Source organism: Phalacrocorax carbo, chromosome 1 (assembly GCF_963921805.1).
Source record: "Phalacrocorax carbo chromosome 1, bPhaCar2.1, whole genome shotgun sequence".
In the NCBI taxonomy this organism is placed as follows: Eukaryota; Metazoa; Chordata; class Aves; order Suliformes; family Phalacrocoracidae; genus Phalacrocorax; species Phalacrocorax carbo.
Window position 1 is genome coordinate 8924259 of NC_087513.1, and position 14841 is coordinate 8939099.

Here is a 14841-nt window from a genome sequence, read left to right on the forward strand (position 1 = left end):
AACACAGCAGTTTGCAGAGCAGTTTCTGGCCTCTGCTTTAGGATCTTATAGACCTCCTGGGAACATCTTCTGGGATCATTGGAGGACTCTTGGGAACACATCAAGGAACGTCAGGGGTCCTTGTTGCTGCTGGCAGAGGATTGCTGCAAGAGGCTGTGACTTCTAGCAACCTCCATCAGCTCCTAAGGAGCTCTGCCAGCTGTCCTTGACCAGCCTGGAGCTTTTGTCTGAGCTGAATCTTGGTAGAGTAAGCTTGGGCATTCTTGTTGCAGGTGGTGGGAATAACGCTCTGTAGGTGCTGGGCAGCTGACAGGTTCAGCAGCATGCAGAAACGTGCACAGAAGAGGGCTACAACCTTTGCTGGAGGCTGCGTTCGTGCGCAGAGCAAGGGGGATGGCACAGGGCACACTCCCCTGTGCCCACAATGGCAACTGTATATCCTGGCATATCAGGATTGATATGAACCAGTCAAAACCCAAATCCTGGCATGTCAGGATTCACACAGACTGAGGTCCCAAGGGAGGATGCAGCTCTGCAGCTTTGGGGCTGCAGGGATGCCTGAGGCCTCTCATGGGGGCGGGAGGAGTTGTTCTTTTCTACAGGACATGTGGAGGATTTCTGTTGCCAAGTTAAGGAACTTAGGAGGAGGTCAGCAGACTTTGCAGCATCAGACATGATGAGAAAAAGGCTGACTGGATCTTTTCTGACACTCTGCAGGTAAGGGAGCCTGGCCTGTACTGGAGAAGAACTAGGCATGTTTGTTGATTCGGGAAATGGAGACTCCCATGATGATGAAAGCTGGAAGTCTGTGACTTTTGGCAGCAGGCAGATGGCTCCTGCTCTACTTACAGACCTGCAATTGCAGCAGAGATCAGTACCCTGGTAGCAGGGTGAGGATAGGGCGTTGTACTCTGTGTGACAGAGCAGTGGGCGTCAGTGGAGCTCTGCCCAGAGATGGGTCTTGAGCCAGATGATAGATAGGGTTAGCGGGCAGACCAAAGTGGTCAACATTGTGGTGGGCGTCTGCTATAGACCACATAATCAGGAAGAAGTAGAAGAGGCATTTTTCAGACAAGTTCAAGAAGTCTCACATTTGCAGGCCCTGGTCTTCTTGGGGCATTCAACCACCCTGATATCCACTGGAGGGACAACACAGCAGGGCAGAGGCAGTGCAGGAGGTTTTTGGAGCACACTGAGATCAACTTCCTAAAGCGGGTGATTGAGGAACTGATGAAGGAAGACGACACTCATGATCTTATACTTACAAACAAACAAGAACTTGTCAGGAATGTGACAGGTAGGGAAAGCTTTGTCTACTGTAACCAGAAAGTGGTGGAATTCAGGATCCCGGCAGGAGGAAGCAAGGCAAAAAGTAAGATCACTACCCTGCAGAGGAGGTTGACCTGTTCCAGCATCATCTTGGAAGAATACCATGGGATAGGGCCCTGGAGAGAAGAGCGGTCCAGGAGGCCTGGCTGTTTTTCAAAAATCACCTCATCCAAACTTAAGAATATCCCATCCCAATGGGCAAGAAGTCAAGTAAATGTGACAGGAGGCCTGCATGGATGCGCAATGACTGGTCCGTTAGTATGGATTTAGAGTAGAAATTATGTTTTACCAAACTGGTAGATTTCTACAGTGAAACAACTGCCTTGGTGGATGGTGAGAGAGTAGCTGATATTATTTATTTTGTCTTTATTAAGGCTTTTAACACTGTTTCCTATAACATCCTCACTGACAAGCTGATGACGTACAGGCTAGATAAGTGGACAGTGAGGCAGACTGAAAATTGGCTGAACTGCTGGGCTCAAAGTATTGAGATCAGTGGCACAAAATCCAGCCAAAGGCCAGTCACTACTTGTTCCAGGCACTGATATTAGGACCAATGCAGCTTAACACCTTCTTTAACAACCTGGATGCTGGGACTCAGTTAACCCTCAATAAGTTTGAAGACGATACAGAACTGGTAGGAGTCGCTGATATACTATATAGCTGGCATCCAGAGGGATGTTTGCAAGGGATCCAGAGGTACCCTGACAAGCTGGAGAAATGGGATGGCAGGAACCTCATGAAGTTCAACAAAGGGAAAAGCAGAATCCTGCACCTTGGGAGGAATAACCCCAGGCACCAGTACATGCTGGGGGCCACCCAGCTGGAAAGGACTTTTGCAGAGAAGATTCTGAAGGTCCCTGTGCGACAACAAGCACATCATAAGCCAGCAGTGTGCCCTTGCGCAAAGAAGGCAATCGCCTCCTGGGTTGCATTATAGAGAGCATTGCCAGCAGGTCAAGGGCAATGATCCTCCCTTCTCTGCTCAGCACTGGTGAGACACATGTGGTGCTATGCCCAGTTCTGGGCTCACCAGTACAAGAGCGACATGAACATATTGGAGTAAGTGCAGCAAAGGGCCATGGAGATGATTAAGGGACTGCAAAATCTGTCATATGAGGCAGGCTGAGTGGATGGGACTTTTTGGTCTGGAGAAGAGAAGGCTCAGGGGAAGCTTATCAATGCGTATAAGTACCTCATGGCGGGAGAAAAGGAAAAAGAACCAGACTTTTCCTAGTGGTGTCCAGTGAGAGGACAAGAGGCCAGGGGCACAAACCAAAATACAGGAAATTCTAGTTAAACATAAGAAAACTATGAAGATGGTCAAACACAGGTACAGGTTGTGCAAAGATATCGTGGAGTCTCCATCCTTGGAGATATTCAAAACCTGACTGGACAGAGCGCTGAGTGACCTGCTGTAGGTGACCCTGGTGTGAGCAGGGGAGGTTGGACAAGACAATCCCCAGTGGTCCCTCCCAGCCTTGATGATTATGTGAAGACGTGTGTGGAGAGGACAGCTGATGTCATGATTGAATCATCAAGAGCTCTTCTGTAAACCCTTCTCCCAGAATTCCTTTTTCTGTTAAAATTTATTTGACTCGGGGAGAAGAGAGTGGTTGTGCCAATATAAGCAAGCTTAGTCTAACAGAAAAAAAACGTGTATGCATTGAAGGCACAGCTATACCGTAAACCCTTTTCACAGCAGAGAAGGCCTTAACCAAATAGCCGGGTTATTTGGTGGGTGAATCTGTAAGCCATATGGTAATATGTCATCCCAGCATATCTAACATGCTGTCTGGCACCTGTTATATAGTGTTCATACGGGGGCATTTCTGCTTCAGTATTGGTAGGGATGTATACTATGTTGAACTACTTTTTTTGTTTCTTTAACTGCTACGTTGAGGTCAACACCAAATCTCTGTTATTTTTTTTTTCAGAAGGGTGAGGCCTAAGTGATGTTTGTGCTTAATGATAACATCTCAAGCCAGTCAACATTCATTTTTTTCATTGCTACTATTATGTTTCTAAGGCTGTTAATTGGTGATGTTACCAATATCAGTATATATTAGGATGGCACAGGTTGATTCAGAGTCAACATGTAACACTGCATGGCAATTAAATATGGGCCTTTCAAAGGAACCCCAGAAATGTAGACATCTAGGATGGGATTTTCAAAAAGCTTCTGACATGTCAAGAAGGTATCAAAAGAGACATTAAAAGCATTTTCTGTCTGTTTGGTAGGACTTGAGTTGGCTGATTAGGAACCTTGTATTTAAATTAAATGCCTGTGGGTGATTTTGAAAATCCTTCTCAAGAAATATGGCTGAAAAATGCTGCTTGAGCAATCAAGTCATGCTCCTCTTGACCATTAGTGTCTGTGCTGCCCACTCATGTGACTGTCTGCACTGATATTACCCTCCTTCTATGTCTGTACTCCTGATTACTTTGGGTGTCCGGAGTTGTTCCCCAGTGCCTTCCTTAAACTTTTTCTTCATTAGCTTCCATCTATTACTCCCCATTCTAACTTCTCCTGAGACTGAATAATCCCTTTCTCTCTTTTTGTTGCCTTGAAATTATTTATAGTCTGTGATCGCATCTCCCTGGGTTTACTCCTGTCTAGACTAAATATATTTAGCTCTTTTACTGTCACTCTGCATGTCTTGCTGTGTCGTTTGTTGTTTATTCTTGTTTTCTCGAGGTTTTCAGTACCTTTCCTAAACTGAGAAAAATAGTACTAAATATACTGTTCCAGGGTGGTCACACCAAAAGTATGTTAAATGACGTTATTAGCTCCACAGTTTTACATTCTATTTCATAGACATACTACTGGTTATAATACTACTCTAAGTTAGTCTGCTACCTTTCTTCTGGCCAGAAAGTTGAATTAATTCACTGCAAACTGCTGCAAGGGCCAACTCCAGCAGCCACTTCTCACATCATAATAACTGTGAGATTTCCAGTGGAGCAGATCTGAATCTTTTTCTGAGACAATTTCCTTCTGTCTAAAAATATGATTTTATCGAACTTGAAGCTTTGCAACACTATGTGACAATTTGAACAATTTGGTGTTTTTTAAGTTTGTTGGTGAAGGCTGACCAATATTTTCCACTCAGTGGGGTATGTGTTTTATCCTCTAAAAGTGGAGAAAGAACAAAAAGTTCTATATTCAAACATAACATTTATTGGATTTTTTTTAAACAACCCTGTTTCATAGGAAATTTTGACATTCTTCCCTTATCTTTCTTATTTGGAAGAAAATACCATGTTTAAATGGCAGATTCTTTTGCAGAGAAGACTAATTAGTTCAGTTTTTAATTTAAGGCCCACCTCCACCAAATAACTCATTCTGACTCATTCTACCTCATGTTCTACTGGTTTTTCTGTTAGGACTGTGACTTCACGTACTGATGTACCAGTATGAATACCTAATCCATATGCTATGCCTCTATGACAATCAGACTGGTAGTACTAATCCCCTCCAGCTCTAGTTGTACATGCTCAGTTTGAAACGAGACCATCTTTCTTAGAAATAAGCTAAAATTTGGTAATACGCTTAGGTGGACATTAACATTGAAATAGACCTTGTTTGCAAGGATCCAGAGAGCAAAAGAAGTGAAAGAAGCTTTTAGTGAATGACGACAGGGTCCTTTAAAGTGATGCATATGATTTATGGAAACAGATATCCAAAGACTTACTCTGTAGTCACTGGATGTCACATAAAATATGGGGAGAAAGGCCAGCCAAATGATGCACGTTGTGTACATTGTGAAACCGATAAACTTGGCTTCGTTGAAGTTCTCCGGACATTTCCTTGTTTTGAAGGCATATACAGTGCATAAGACTACGAGGATTACATCATATGTTAAGGAGATTAACATACTGGAATCTTTGACATTGCATTTCAATATGACAGTCTCTCTCTTCTCAGGAAGAGTGTACCGCCTGGTGCCAGGGGCCTCCAAGATAAGCCACACAGACACCACCACAATCTGTACCAAAATGAGACTCAGGCAAATGAAGACCTGAGAGCTGGGGCTGATGAACTTAGGCCTTTGAGCACCGTTCTTTACACCATCAAATATTCTGGCTATACAGTTTGTTTTTGTCAGAAGGGCAGAGTAGCAGACAGCAAAGGAACTTCCTAGCCCCAGACGACGCAGGGTGCAGATAGCTGGAGAAGGCTTGGCTATGAAGAAGAAAGTCATGCTGTAAGACAGGAAGACCCCAAAAAGCAATATGTAGCACAGTTCACGGCCAGAGGCTTTGACCAGGGGGGTATTGTTGTGCTTGATGAACACTGCAATGACCATAAAAGTACAGATAAAGCCCAAGCATGCAATGGTAACAGGACCTATTGCCCAAGCATCTTCCCACTTGATGTAGTCTTCTGGTAGGTCATAACAGCCAGTCAGGTCAGCCGTAGGCCATTTTCCAGGCCCACAGTCTGCACAGGTAAATTCATCAGCCAAGTACTCATAGGTTTCACAAGGAATACAAATCCAACAGCAGACATCTCCTGGTTGCATATTCTTCATCTCGTTAGGAGCACAGGGGTCACTGCACTGGGAGACGGGGACAGAGCTCCTGGACCAGTGGATGGAGTCTACCTCAAGTGACAAGGTTTCTGCCCAGTGACCAACCTTCACATAGGAGTACCTGCCTCCAGTGTACTGGAAATTGAACACGTTGTATCGTCCTATCCCATCTCCATAGGCATCAAATTTGACCATACTGTCCGCGGCATTGGGAGGGTTGAATGGAGCTGTGAAAAAAAAAAAAAAAGAAATAGAGAATGTTATTATCAAAACATCAGATGACTTTTTGCATCCTTTTGGGAAGCACAGACACCTGACAGCTTAAAGAAACCAATTCAGGTGCCAACAGGTAAGCTGAGAGGCCTGTATCTGTCTTATTTTTTAAATATTTTTGCCTTGTTTGAACTTAGAAGAAGAAAGCAACTCACATACTAGAACGCTATTTCACTTCACTACATGAGAAATATTTGTGAATGTGGAGAGTTGCATTAGATTACCAATGTCCTTACTTTTTTTTGCCCTGAATACAAATGAATTCTCCAATTATTTCCCCTAGTATGCACTACTGCTACCTTTCATATTTTCTCTTGAAAGAAAGATGTCTGCTTCTAACTGAGACTTACCATTATTTGGTGAAATTTGGCTGTCATAAAGAAGTTTAAATGGTCAGATCAATAAACATCTGTTCTGAGGCCAACAGTCTGGAATGATGCTGAATAGAGGGTTCGTTTTGGGGATGATGGAGAAGTAACTATGATGTCCTCAACAATTTCTTACTATGTCTTTTTCACTTCTCCCTGTGCTGTAGGAAGTTTTGAACCCCTTCTGTTTTGCTTCAATTTTCTTGTCTGGTCTAACGTTCCCAGCATGTGCTGCTTTGGTCCTATATCTTGTTTGGGGAATAGATGGGAAAAACAAAACTGGATCTGTGACCTTCTGTGAAATCAATATTGTAACACTTCCAACTGCAGAGCTCTGGAGAGTTTTTGTTCTTTTCCTTCAGCTGATGTTCATGCAGGCAATGAAGAAATATTAAAAATGTAGGAGGAAATTGCATTTACTATGTGATTTATTGATCATTTGCTATAGCATCAAAGGTGAAGAGCTTTGTAGGCAAGAAGCAAAAGAGGGTTTTTTTGCCATTGTTGAGCAATAAAGCTGATTTCATTCCCTAGTGTCTTTGGTTACAGAAGTGGTTCCACTGTCATTGCTGGAATAAATCTTTTTCCCTGCATCTGCGCCTATGCTGTGCCATGAGCAATATCATATAAGGATGTAATATTTTCCTCCATGCCGACCTCCAGATACTTTGGATTTCTTGCAGTAGATTTATTTAACTTCTATAAAGCACTGAGACCAAATTCTTTCACCTTTATTCCTGCGGAGCATTACCTTATTTTGCAGTATTCCCACTAAGGTCAGCAAAAGGGACAGTGGTTTTTGGCACAGAAGCCCTGATTAGAGGGATGATGCATAACCTGCATGTCCCCAGGTGCTGGACTTGGAGTGCTTTTCTTTCCTGACTTCCTTATCTTAGGGCAAGGTTGGAAGATAATTTACACCCAGTGATAGTCTCTTCTGGGTTTGAGCCAAGACTGTCTGTTCTTATCCCTGCCCTCTCCTGCACGTTACCACCTCACCTATGCCAACAACAGTGGTGGACAGCCTTGGTTTGCAGGATTACAGGCTAGGTCTGGGTTACCCAAGAACAGATAAGAGAATTATTTTCTCTTTTTCTTCACTGTTGGCATCTGGTTGTACTGTTGTCTACCCCAGCAAGACCTCTGAGTGCACAAAAATTAAGGGCAGCCTAATACTCCCGCAAATGGCCAGTTCTTCTGGAAATACCATGCTCTAAATTAAACAGGTAGCTAAATTCAAAATATAGGTTAGCAAGAAGAATATTAAGCAGCCTCTCTTCTCTCTTTCCTCCTCCTCATGCACAGACATGCAAGCTCTCTTGTACAGGAGCAGCATTAAAATGAAATCATAATGCAGCACTTAACAGCTCTTCAATAACATGTTGTCATTGCCAGTGTCTTATTTCATTATTCATAACACTTATATAGATTGTAGAAGCTGTTAACGCAGCAGCCCAGTTTTAAGAGACAATTTATTCACTTCAGTGTTATACAGGCCAGCTCCTGAGGTGTGCTGAGAGCCTGTGACTTCTGCTGGGACCGGTGGAGCCACAGCTAAGCAAGACAAACTGCAGACTTGTGGCATGGCTTATCTTCTGTCAAGTGCATAACCTCAAGTGTACAAGTACCCCAGTGCAAGTTACGTGAGGGTCAGAAATTTCAGCACTTTTCAGGAAAGAGTTCCCGCTGTGTAACACGTTTAACACCTTCTTAGTTCTGATAGAATATTTACCATTTAAACAGAGCAAAGCATCTGACTTGGACTTTGCAGGTAGGTCCAGAAGGAAAAGTACATAATCTTACATATAGATAACTTGAAGCTCATGCATATTGCCTTCCATGGGGCTGTTCCCACACTACAAATACGAATAAAAGGTTTTTGTAGGACAGTACGTTTTAAGTTAACCACAGCTTGTAACTTGAAACATTCATTTTTAGTGGCCGCTGATAGAGGAAAATAAATCGCACTCCTTCAGATGGAGTGGATGAAATCATTTAACCAAACAATGATGTATTAAATTATAGTATGGTGAGCCAAAGCCTACAAATGAGCCCACTGGGTGGCAGCAATTAATATACCCATTAATTACATATAAGATCACTAAGGCAATTTAACTGATATTTATCAACATATTCTAGATCCTGTAGAACCACTTCCAAGAAGTCATGTTTTCAGAAAATATGATCTGATAATAATCACAGAAATAAGATGCTCTTAGCAAGAACGTAATACCATATGAAAGCAGGACTTTATGTTCTAGTGTAAAAGCAATAATTTTTGCATATTGGTAAGTGATTTTCCCAGAGATGAAATACCAGGCCATGCCATAAGTCACCCTTTTTGTAATTAAACTTCAGTTTTGTGAATAAACCTACAACATTTATAACAGGTATTTCTGGCAGGTGTTTTTCAGAGTTGTAGCCGAGCTGTTTTGGACTCATCCCTTGGGAGAGGAGGAGCAAGACTCTCTGGTCTACCCATGCTGTTAGCTAGGAGGCTGTCTCAATGACAATATAAACTTTGTGTCCTTTAGCAGTATCTTTGAATCTTCTCCTCCCCTTGCACTTCATGAATTGAATTATCCTTATGCAAAGCAGTTATCCAAGAGAAATTCTATAAAAGAAGTTATCAATGAAAAATAAGATGATTAAAAGTGACTTAAAGATAAACCAGCAATGCTCTGTGCTGCAGCTTGCAGCAGTTCAGCAATAAAGATGCAACAGCAGTGACATTTATGACAACAGGAGAAACACTCAGGTATACAGAGTGCAGAAGGTAGAAACCTGTGGAGCTGTGGTGCAAGCAGCCCGCCTCTGTCAGCTCACTGAAGCAATCCTATCAAAGGGGAAGGATGCCATTGTGTAAGTGGAGGACACACTCCTTCAACTTCAGATAAGAGAGGAAAGACTATGTAGTTTTATTACTGTTTTTGTAATAGATATGGGTAAGAACGTAAAATAAAATCATAGCTTTTATAAAGTGATTTATGTCATTTTGTTTTAATCTTCCTACAGTGGGATCATCTTTTCCAACAGTCACATAACTTGCAAGTATGTGCTTATGTGCTGTCAGAAGCAGGTCGTTACTTTCATTTAGAAATCTTTATTATTTTCAGTGCCAGTGTGAACAGGTCTTGCGACACGAAAGAATTCAGAAAGAAAGTTCTGAAGGGGGGATTTATTTTCTTATTGACCAAAACCCTTATTTTAAGAGGTGGTGTGGGAAATATTTTTTGAAAAGCTTCTGATTCTCACATTGGCTCAGCTGTGTCAAAGAAAAAAAAAAAGACAAACCAGGATCTTTTAACCAGCTATGGGTGGATGAAGAAAACAAAGCCGTTTTAATCCTAATTAAACACAGGGATACTTTTAAGAGACAGGGCGGCCTAGGAAAAGATGAGCGTCATCGTAACTGGCTTGGAATCAGACTGAGTTTTGTTTGCCAGCAACATCCTGGGGCCAGGAAGGATATTTTTCCAAACAGAGTCTTGCATGTGTCTGGCACAGAGCTGAGAGTGTACATGTTGTCTTATAGAAAATATCATCTGCAGCTCTTCCTGGTGGGAATGATGACAGGTATGCCTACATCTGAGAACATCCTTCATATCCAATAAAATACACATCTGTTCTTTGCTTGCAGGGTGTATTCTTTCAAAACAAGGTACAGATCAGAGGCACATCTCACTTGCTAGGATTCAATTCATTAATAACAAGGCTTGATGAAAGCTCTGGAGTTTTTCAGCTTGGCAGTTTGCAAAGCTGTGGGATTTCATGCAGTTCAGAAAGAAATGTAAAAAGGACTATTGTTGCACCAAAGGCACCTTCTTCAACAGCTTGTTGGCCCCAAAGACTTTCAGCCAATAGACTATAAGGTGATCATGATGAAAAAGGAATGCAAATGTAAAAAGGGAACAGGCTGGAGTTTCTGAAAAGTTGAGTAAAACCTCTTTAGTCTCACTAGATGGTGCTGCAAAAACCCTGAACTTCTTATTTAAGACTGAAAAACAAGACATTTGTTTATGTAATGGAAAAATGTAGGGTTTTTTAATGCCCCCTACTCCTTCCTGTTACATATCCTGGTCAATGCCTTATTAAAGCACTGTAAGGAAGAGCCGTAATACTAACAACAGGATATGGCTTGTTTGTCCAATGGGCTCATCTGCATGTGTGATCCCTTACCTTGAAAAGTATCCCGAAGGGCCCTGAGAATGCATATATCTTTTCATTTTCTTTTAATTTTAGCTAGATATGGTTTGTTGAGGTCAAAGTGACTTATTTCTGCTCGGCTGAACATTCAGACCAAGAAATGGAGACCTGGTGCATCCACTCCTGTTTCTGTCTCAGCATAATACAGCTGGTTTCACATCTGATTCCAGAAGGGACATTGAAATTTTGCAATTTAAAAGTTAGTATAGGAAATGGTCAGAGTGAAGTGTCACTAAATTGTACCTCTTGACGATTAATAAATAACAGATGGGCTTAAAATATCAGTTTTCACAGAGACAAGTAGCCATTTTTAACCTCTGCACCATTTCTGGATGGGTTTGGGTCATTTGCAGTATCGCTTCTTCTCATTCAAGAAATGAATAAGATTGATTAGTCTCCTACAAATGTAATTTTCTTATCTGTGTCTACAGATTCTCCGTTCAGCTCTGTGGTTTCTCTCTCATGTTAGAAAGTCGCTTTGTTGTAGGGAATTTTAACACATACTTAGACCCCCAAAGCATCTGCAGTAGTCAGAAACGTTTCCCCAGGACTATTTGCAAAGATCTATCACACAGGTATCTGTATATGAGTTAGTTATCCCAAGCTTCTGTCCTACAGAAGAGAATGGGTATCCCTAGGGATTACCTTAGGATAGCACAGCTGAACTGTACGTTTTTTTTTCTGCTGGCCATAATGAGAATGGCTAGCTGAAATACATCTACAATGTATGTATCTGAAGTTAGGTGTGATAAATATCACCACTGTTTGGAACAGAAAGGCTCACAGCTGGAGTGCCAAGTGATAGCAACTTGTACAAGCTCCCTGCAATGTACCTGCGAAGGGGTGTCTCTGGCAAGCTGTCTGCACAGGCGGCTGTGACTGCTGCGGAGGCTATCACAGAGAACAGTCCAGGAGAAAAGTAATGTGGACACTGGCAAAATAAACTAAGAAGGGTCAAAAAGATTAGAGGGATTAATTCAGCTTGTCATTTTCCTCAGCCTGGCTGAAAACAGAACTCCCTAGCCATCTTTCCTGCAAAATGCTTGCCTTGAGCATAGTGTTTTGCATTTTCAGGTGTGTTGTCTTGCTTGTGTGGCCCTTGGGCATTTGTGTGGTCTTTGGGACTTGGGGAGAATAAACCAGATGCTAAGGTACAACCCTCCATCAAAGAAAATATGTAATCAATCTTATTTTTAAAGCAAATTTAACGAACTAAAGGGGATTTCAGAGTCCTTAAAGGATTTAGAGTTTGAAACATGGCAGCCAAAAAGCATGTAAATGTTTTACAGTCATTTTATTTCTCCTTTAAAACTACAAAATATATCCCCTGAAATTAAGAAAATTTCTTGATGTTTTTTGGTTGAAGCTGCATTAGCCCAAACTTAAAATAAATCAAACATTAATGGAAAAGCATTCAAGGTGTTTTTGGTTTTTTTTAATAAGTCTGCCAGGTTGATAATTGATATGAATGATTTGTGAGTTTCCAACATAGCAATGACTTTCGATTTGTACCACTCTTTTAATTTAAGATTATCCACTTTAGGAGATGGCTGGCAAACGGCCAAAATGCTTGTGATGTAATTTATACTAGCAATGAACTTGCAGTTACAAAGGAAATTAAACCCTGACTTTAAACTGCCTAACTTGTCCCTCAGGCCATCTAGTTATTTTGTAAACAGAAGCACTGGGAACCCAATCCCGTTATGAAGACTTACAATCACCGTTAGGGTGACAACGCAAAAGCTCGGGAGCTGGAACTGTAAGTTATGGGCTGGCCTTCGGTATCTCTTGAAATGTTCTGGTCTGAGTAAAAATAAGTTTGCTGGCGAGCGGTCTGCCAGTTGCTGAACATTAACATTGCTTTCAGAGCTTGAGATTTTGATGGGGACTTTCTGCCGGTCCCGGGGTTATGAGTTCCCTGATTTGGACTTCTGGGTGAGGGACACTCATTTAACCTCCGGGCTGGGAACAGGTGCCATGCCTTACCCCTTCTCAGTACTCTTGCCTTACTCTTCTCAGTACATCGGGGTGCAGCTGAAAGAAGTTGAAGGTGCATTTTAATTTTGCTAAATTCACTTTTGGACTAAGTGAGGGACTCAGTTACGTCACAGGGGCATGAAACCACCTCTTTCTGGAGGCACCATTCCATGATGTGTTAATGCCATCCCCAGATTGCATATAGTAGCTGATGGCTAAGGAAGTATTGAATACCTAATAACATTTTTTGTCCTTCTTTGTCAGCCTGAAGGAAATATGAATAGATTCAGTTATTAAGATATTAAAGGAAGTTGGTTAAAACTGTCTCTCCTCTGTGGGGACTCGAGGATTAGAGAGGTGTTTCCAGACGGTGCTCTGAATAATTTAGTTAGATAGTTTGCCCTTAGAGATCAGAACCAAATGAACCATGAAATAGACCCTCTGGCTGTACTTTCCTAATGGACTTGATATGAAGACACTCCCAGATCCAGTGGGCTGACATAGATTTCATTACTTATAATGCAATACTATTATTTAATAATAGTAACACTATAGCTGTGATGGTCTTAAGATTCAAGAAATTTCAAGCCCATAAGAAAGGCAGTATTTTTTGTTAGACTAGTCTATAGATGGAAGAAGTGCACGAGCTTTCTGACACAAGGTCACTTCATTAGATCATCAGAAAAATTGCTCAATATATTTCATCTTCAATTAGTTTGAAGGAACAGATCTGCTTGAAATTCAGTATATTGGGTTTTTATTTCCTCCTGGAAACACAATTTCACTTTGCAAACAGCCTCATTACTACCCATTTGCAGAGTGATTGCTGAGAGCTTTCTCTTTGCTCCTTTAAAAGTGTATAGTTTAGAAACACAAGGTCTGATCAAGATGCAAGACAAGGTACAGCAAAGAGGTGTTATACCAAAAGCTTCTCTGTTTTTTTCCAGATATGTAAGCAGTCTAATAAATGTATTGCCTTTTTCTACAAATCTTATGACTCTATGCTATTATTTTTGTTAAGAAACTACTGAAAACTCTCAGCAATCACCCTACAAATTGCTAATAATGAGGTAATTTGCAAAATGAAATTGTATTTCCAGTAGGAAAATAAAACCGTAAGTAGTGAATTCTAAGGAGAACATCTTTTTGGAATAACTGAAACTCAAATTTATTGAAGATTTTTGTGGAAAAAAAGGAGTTGTAGGATGCTTCAGAGCTGGAATAAAGAAACAATGCTATGGTGAAGCACACAGAGGAACCTTTATGCTCAGACATCATGCAGCTCAGTTGTAGGATTTGCCACATCTGATGTAATGTTGGTGGAAGACAAAGAAGGCTTGGACTTCAGCTGGAAATGTAAATGTTTTGCACATCTTATGGTGTAATATTCTGGAGTGGATCAGTTTTCTCTGTGAATATAAAATGTGCATGAAAAAAAGTGGCCTATATTTCTTTAACCTAAACTTAATTAAAGGGTCTGTATTGGGAATGCATTTTTTCTTACAGAGCTCCTGTAAAAGCGGAGAGAGATAGACACCTCCAAAGGTGGTCTCTGGCTAAACTGAGTTGTCATCAGGAAGGGGGTAGCTTCCTCCACCTATAGTCCTCTAGTTATTAGACCACAAAGCGAGTTGTGCCGAAGAAGATATGAAAGCTGGCTGGCTTGAATTTTGGCCACTGATGGAGAAATCATCAAACTAATGTTTTCAGTAAGGCCCACCGCACACATTAAATGTGACTCATCTCCCTTTGTAAAGGTTTGAGCCTGGGTTTTCTTTTTACTCATTTCCATATAATAATGCAATGGCTAGAAATGCACATCTAAAATGACAGAGTAAGTCAGGAGAGTATACCTCACGAATGACCAAATGCTGAGTCAGCCAATTGAGAGGTGAAAGCCGGCTACTCACAGCACTGAGTTTTGGTAAAAAGACAGTGAGATAAAGGATAAGGACTCCTGGCTCTTAAGGTTATTCATGCATGCTACACACAAGCTACAAAGGTAGCACGTCACCTCTCCCAACATCATCAGTGTTCATTGGCGTGCATTATCCTATCACATGCAAGCTGCATGCCCTATTAATACTTGCAAATTCTTCTGCTCTCAGGAAGAAAAGATAAAGCTGAGAGCACAGAATCATTTTTGCTAATGT

The 14841-nt window shown here is 41.4% G+C and overlaps 1 protein-coding gene across 3 annotated transcripts in view; it reads right to left on the reverse strand.

Moving 5' to 3' along the window:
- Window positions 1–14841, reverse strand: part of GRM3 (glutamate metabotropic receptor 3) — a 114930-nt gene that overhangs the window by 7774 nt on the left and 92315 nt on the right. For all 3 annotated transcript variants that reach the window (XM_064443737.1, XM_064443720.1, XM_064443728.1), the window contains one exon: window positions 5025–6091. In XM_064443737.1, coding sequence (XP_064299807.1) covers window positions 5025–6091 — 1067 coding nt within the window. The remainder of the gene's footprint in view (window positions 1–5024; window positions 6092–14841) is intronic.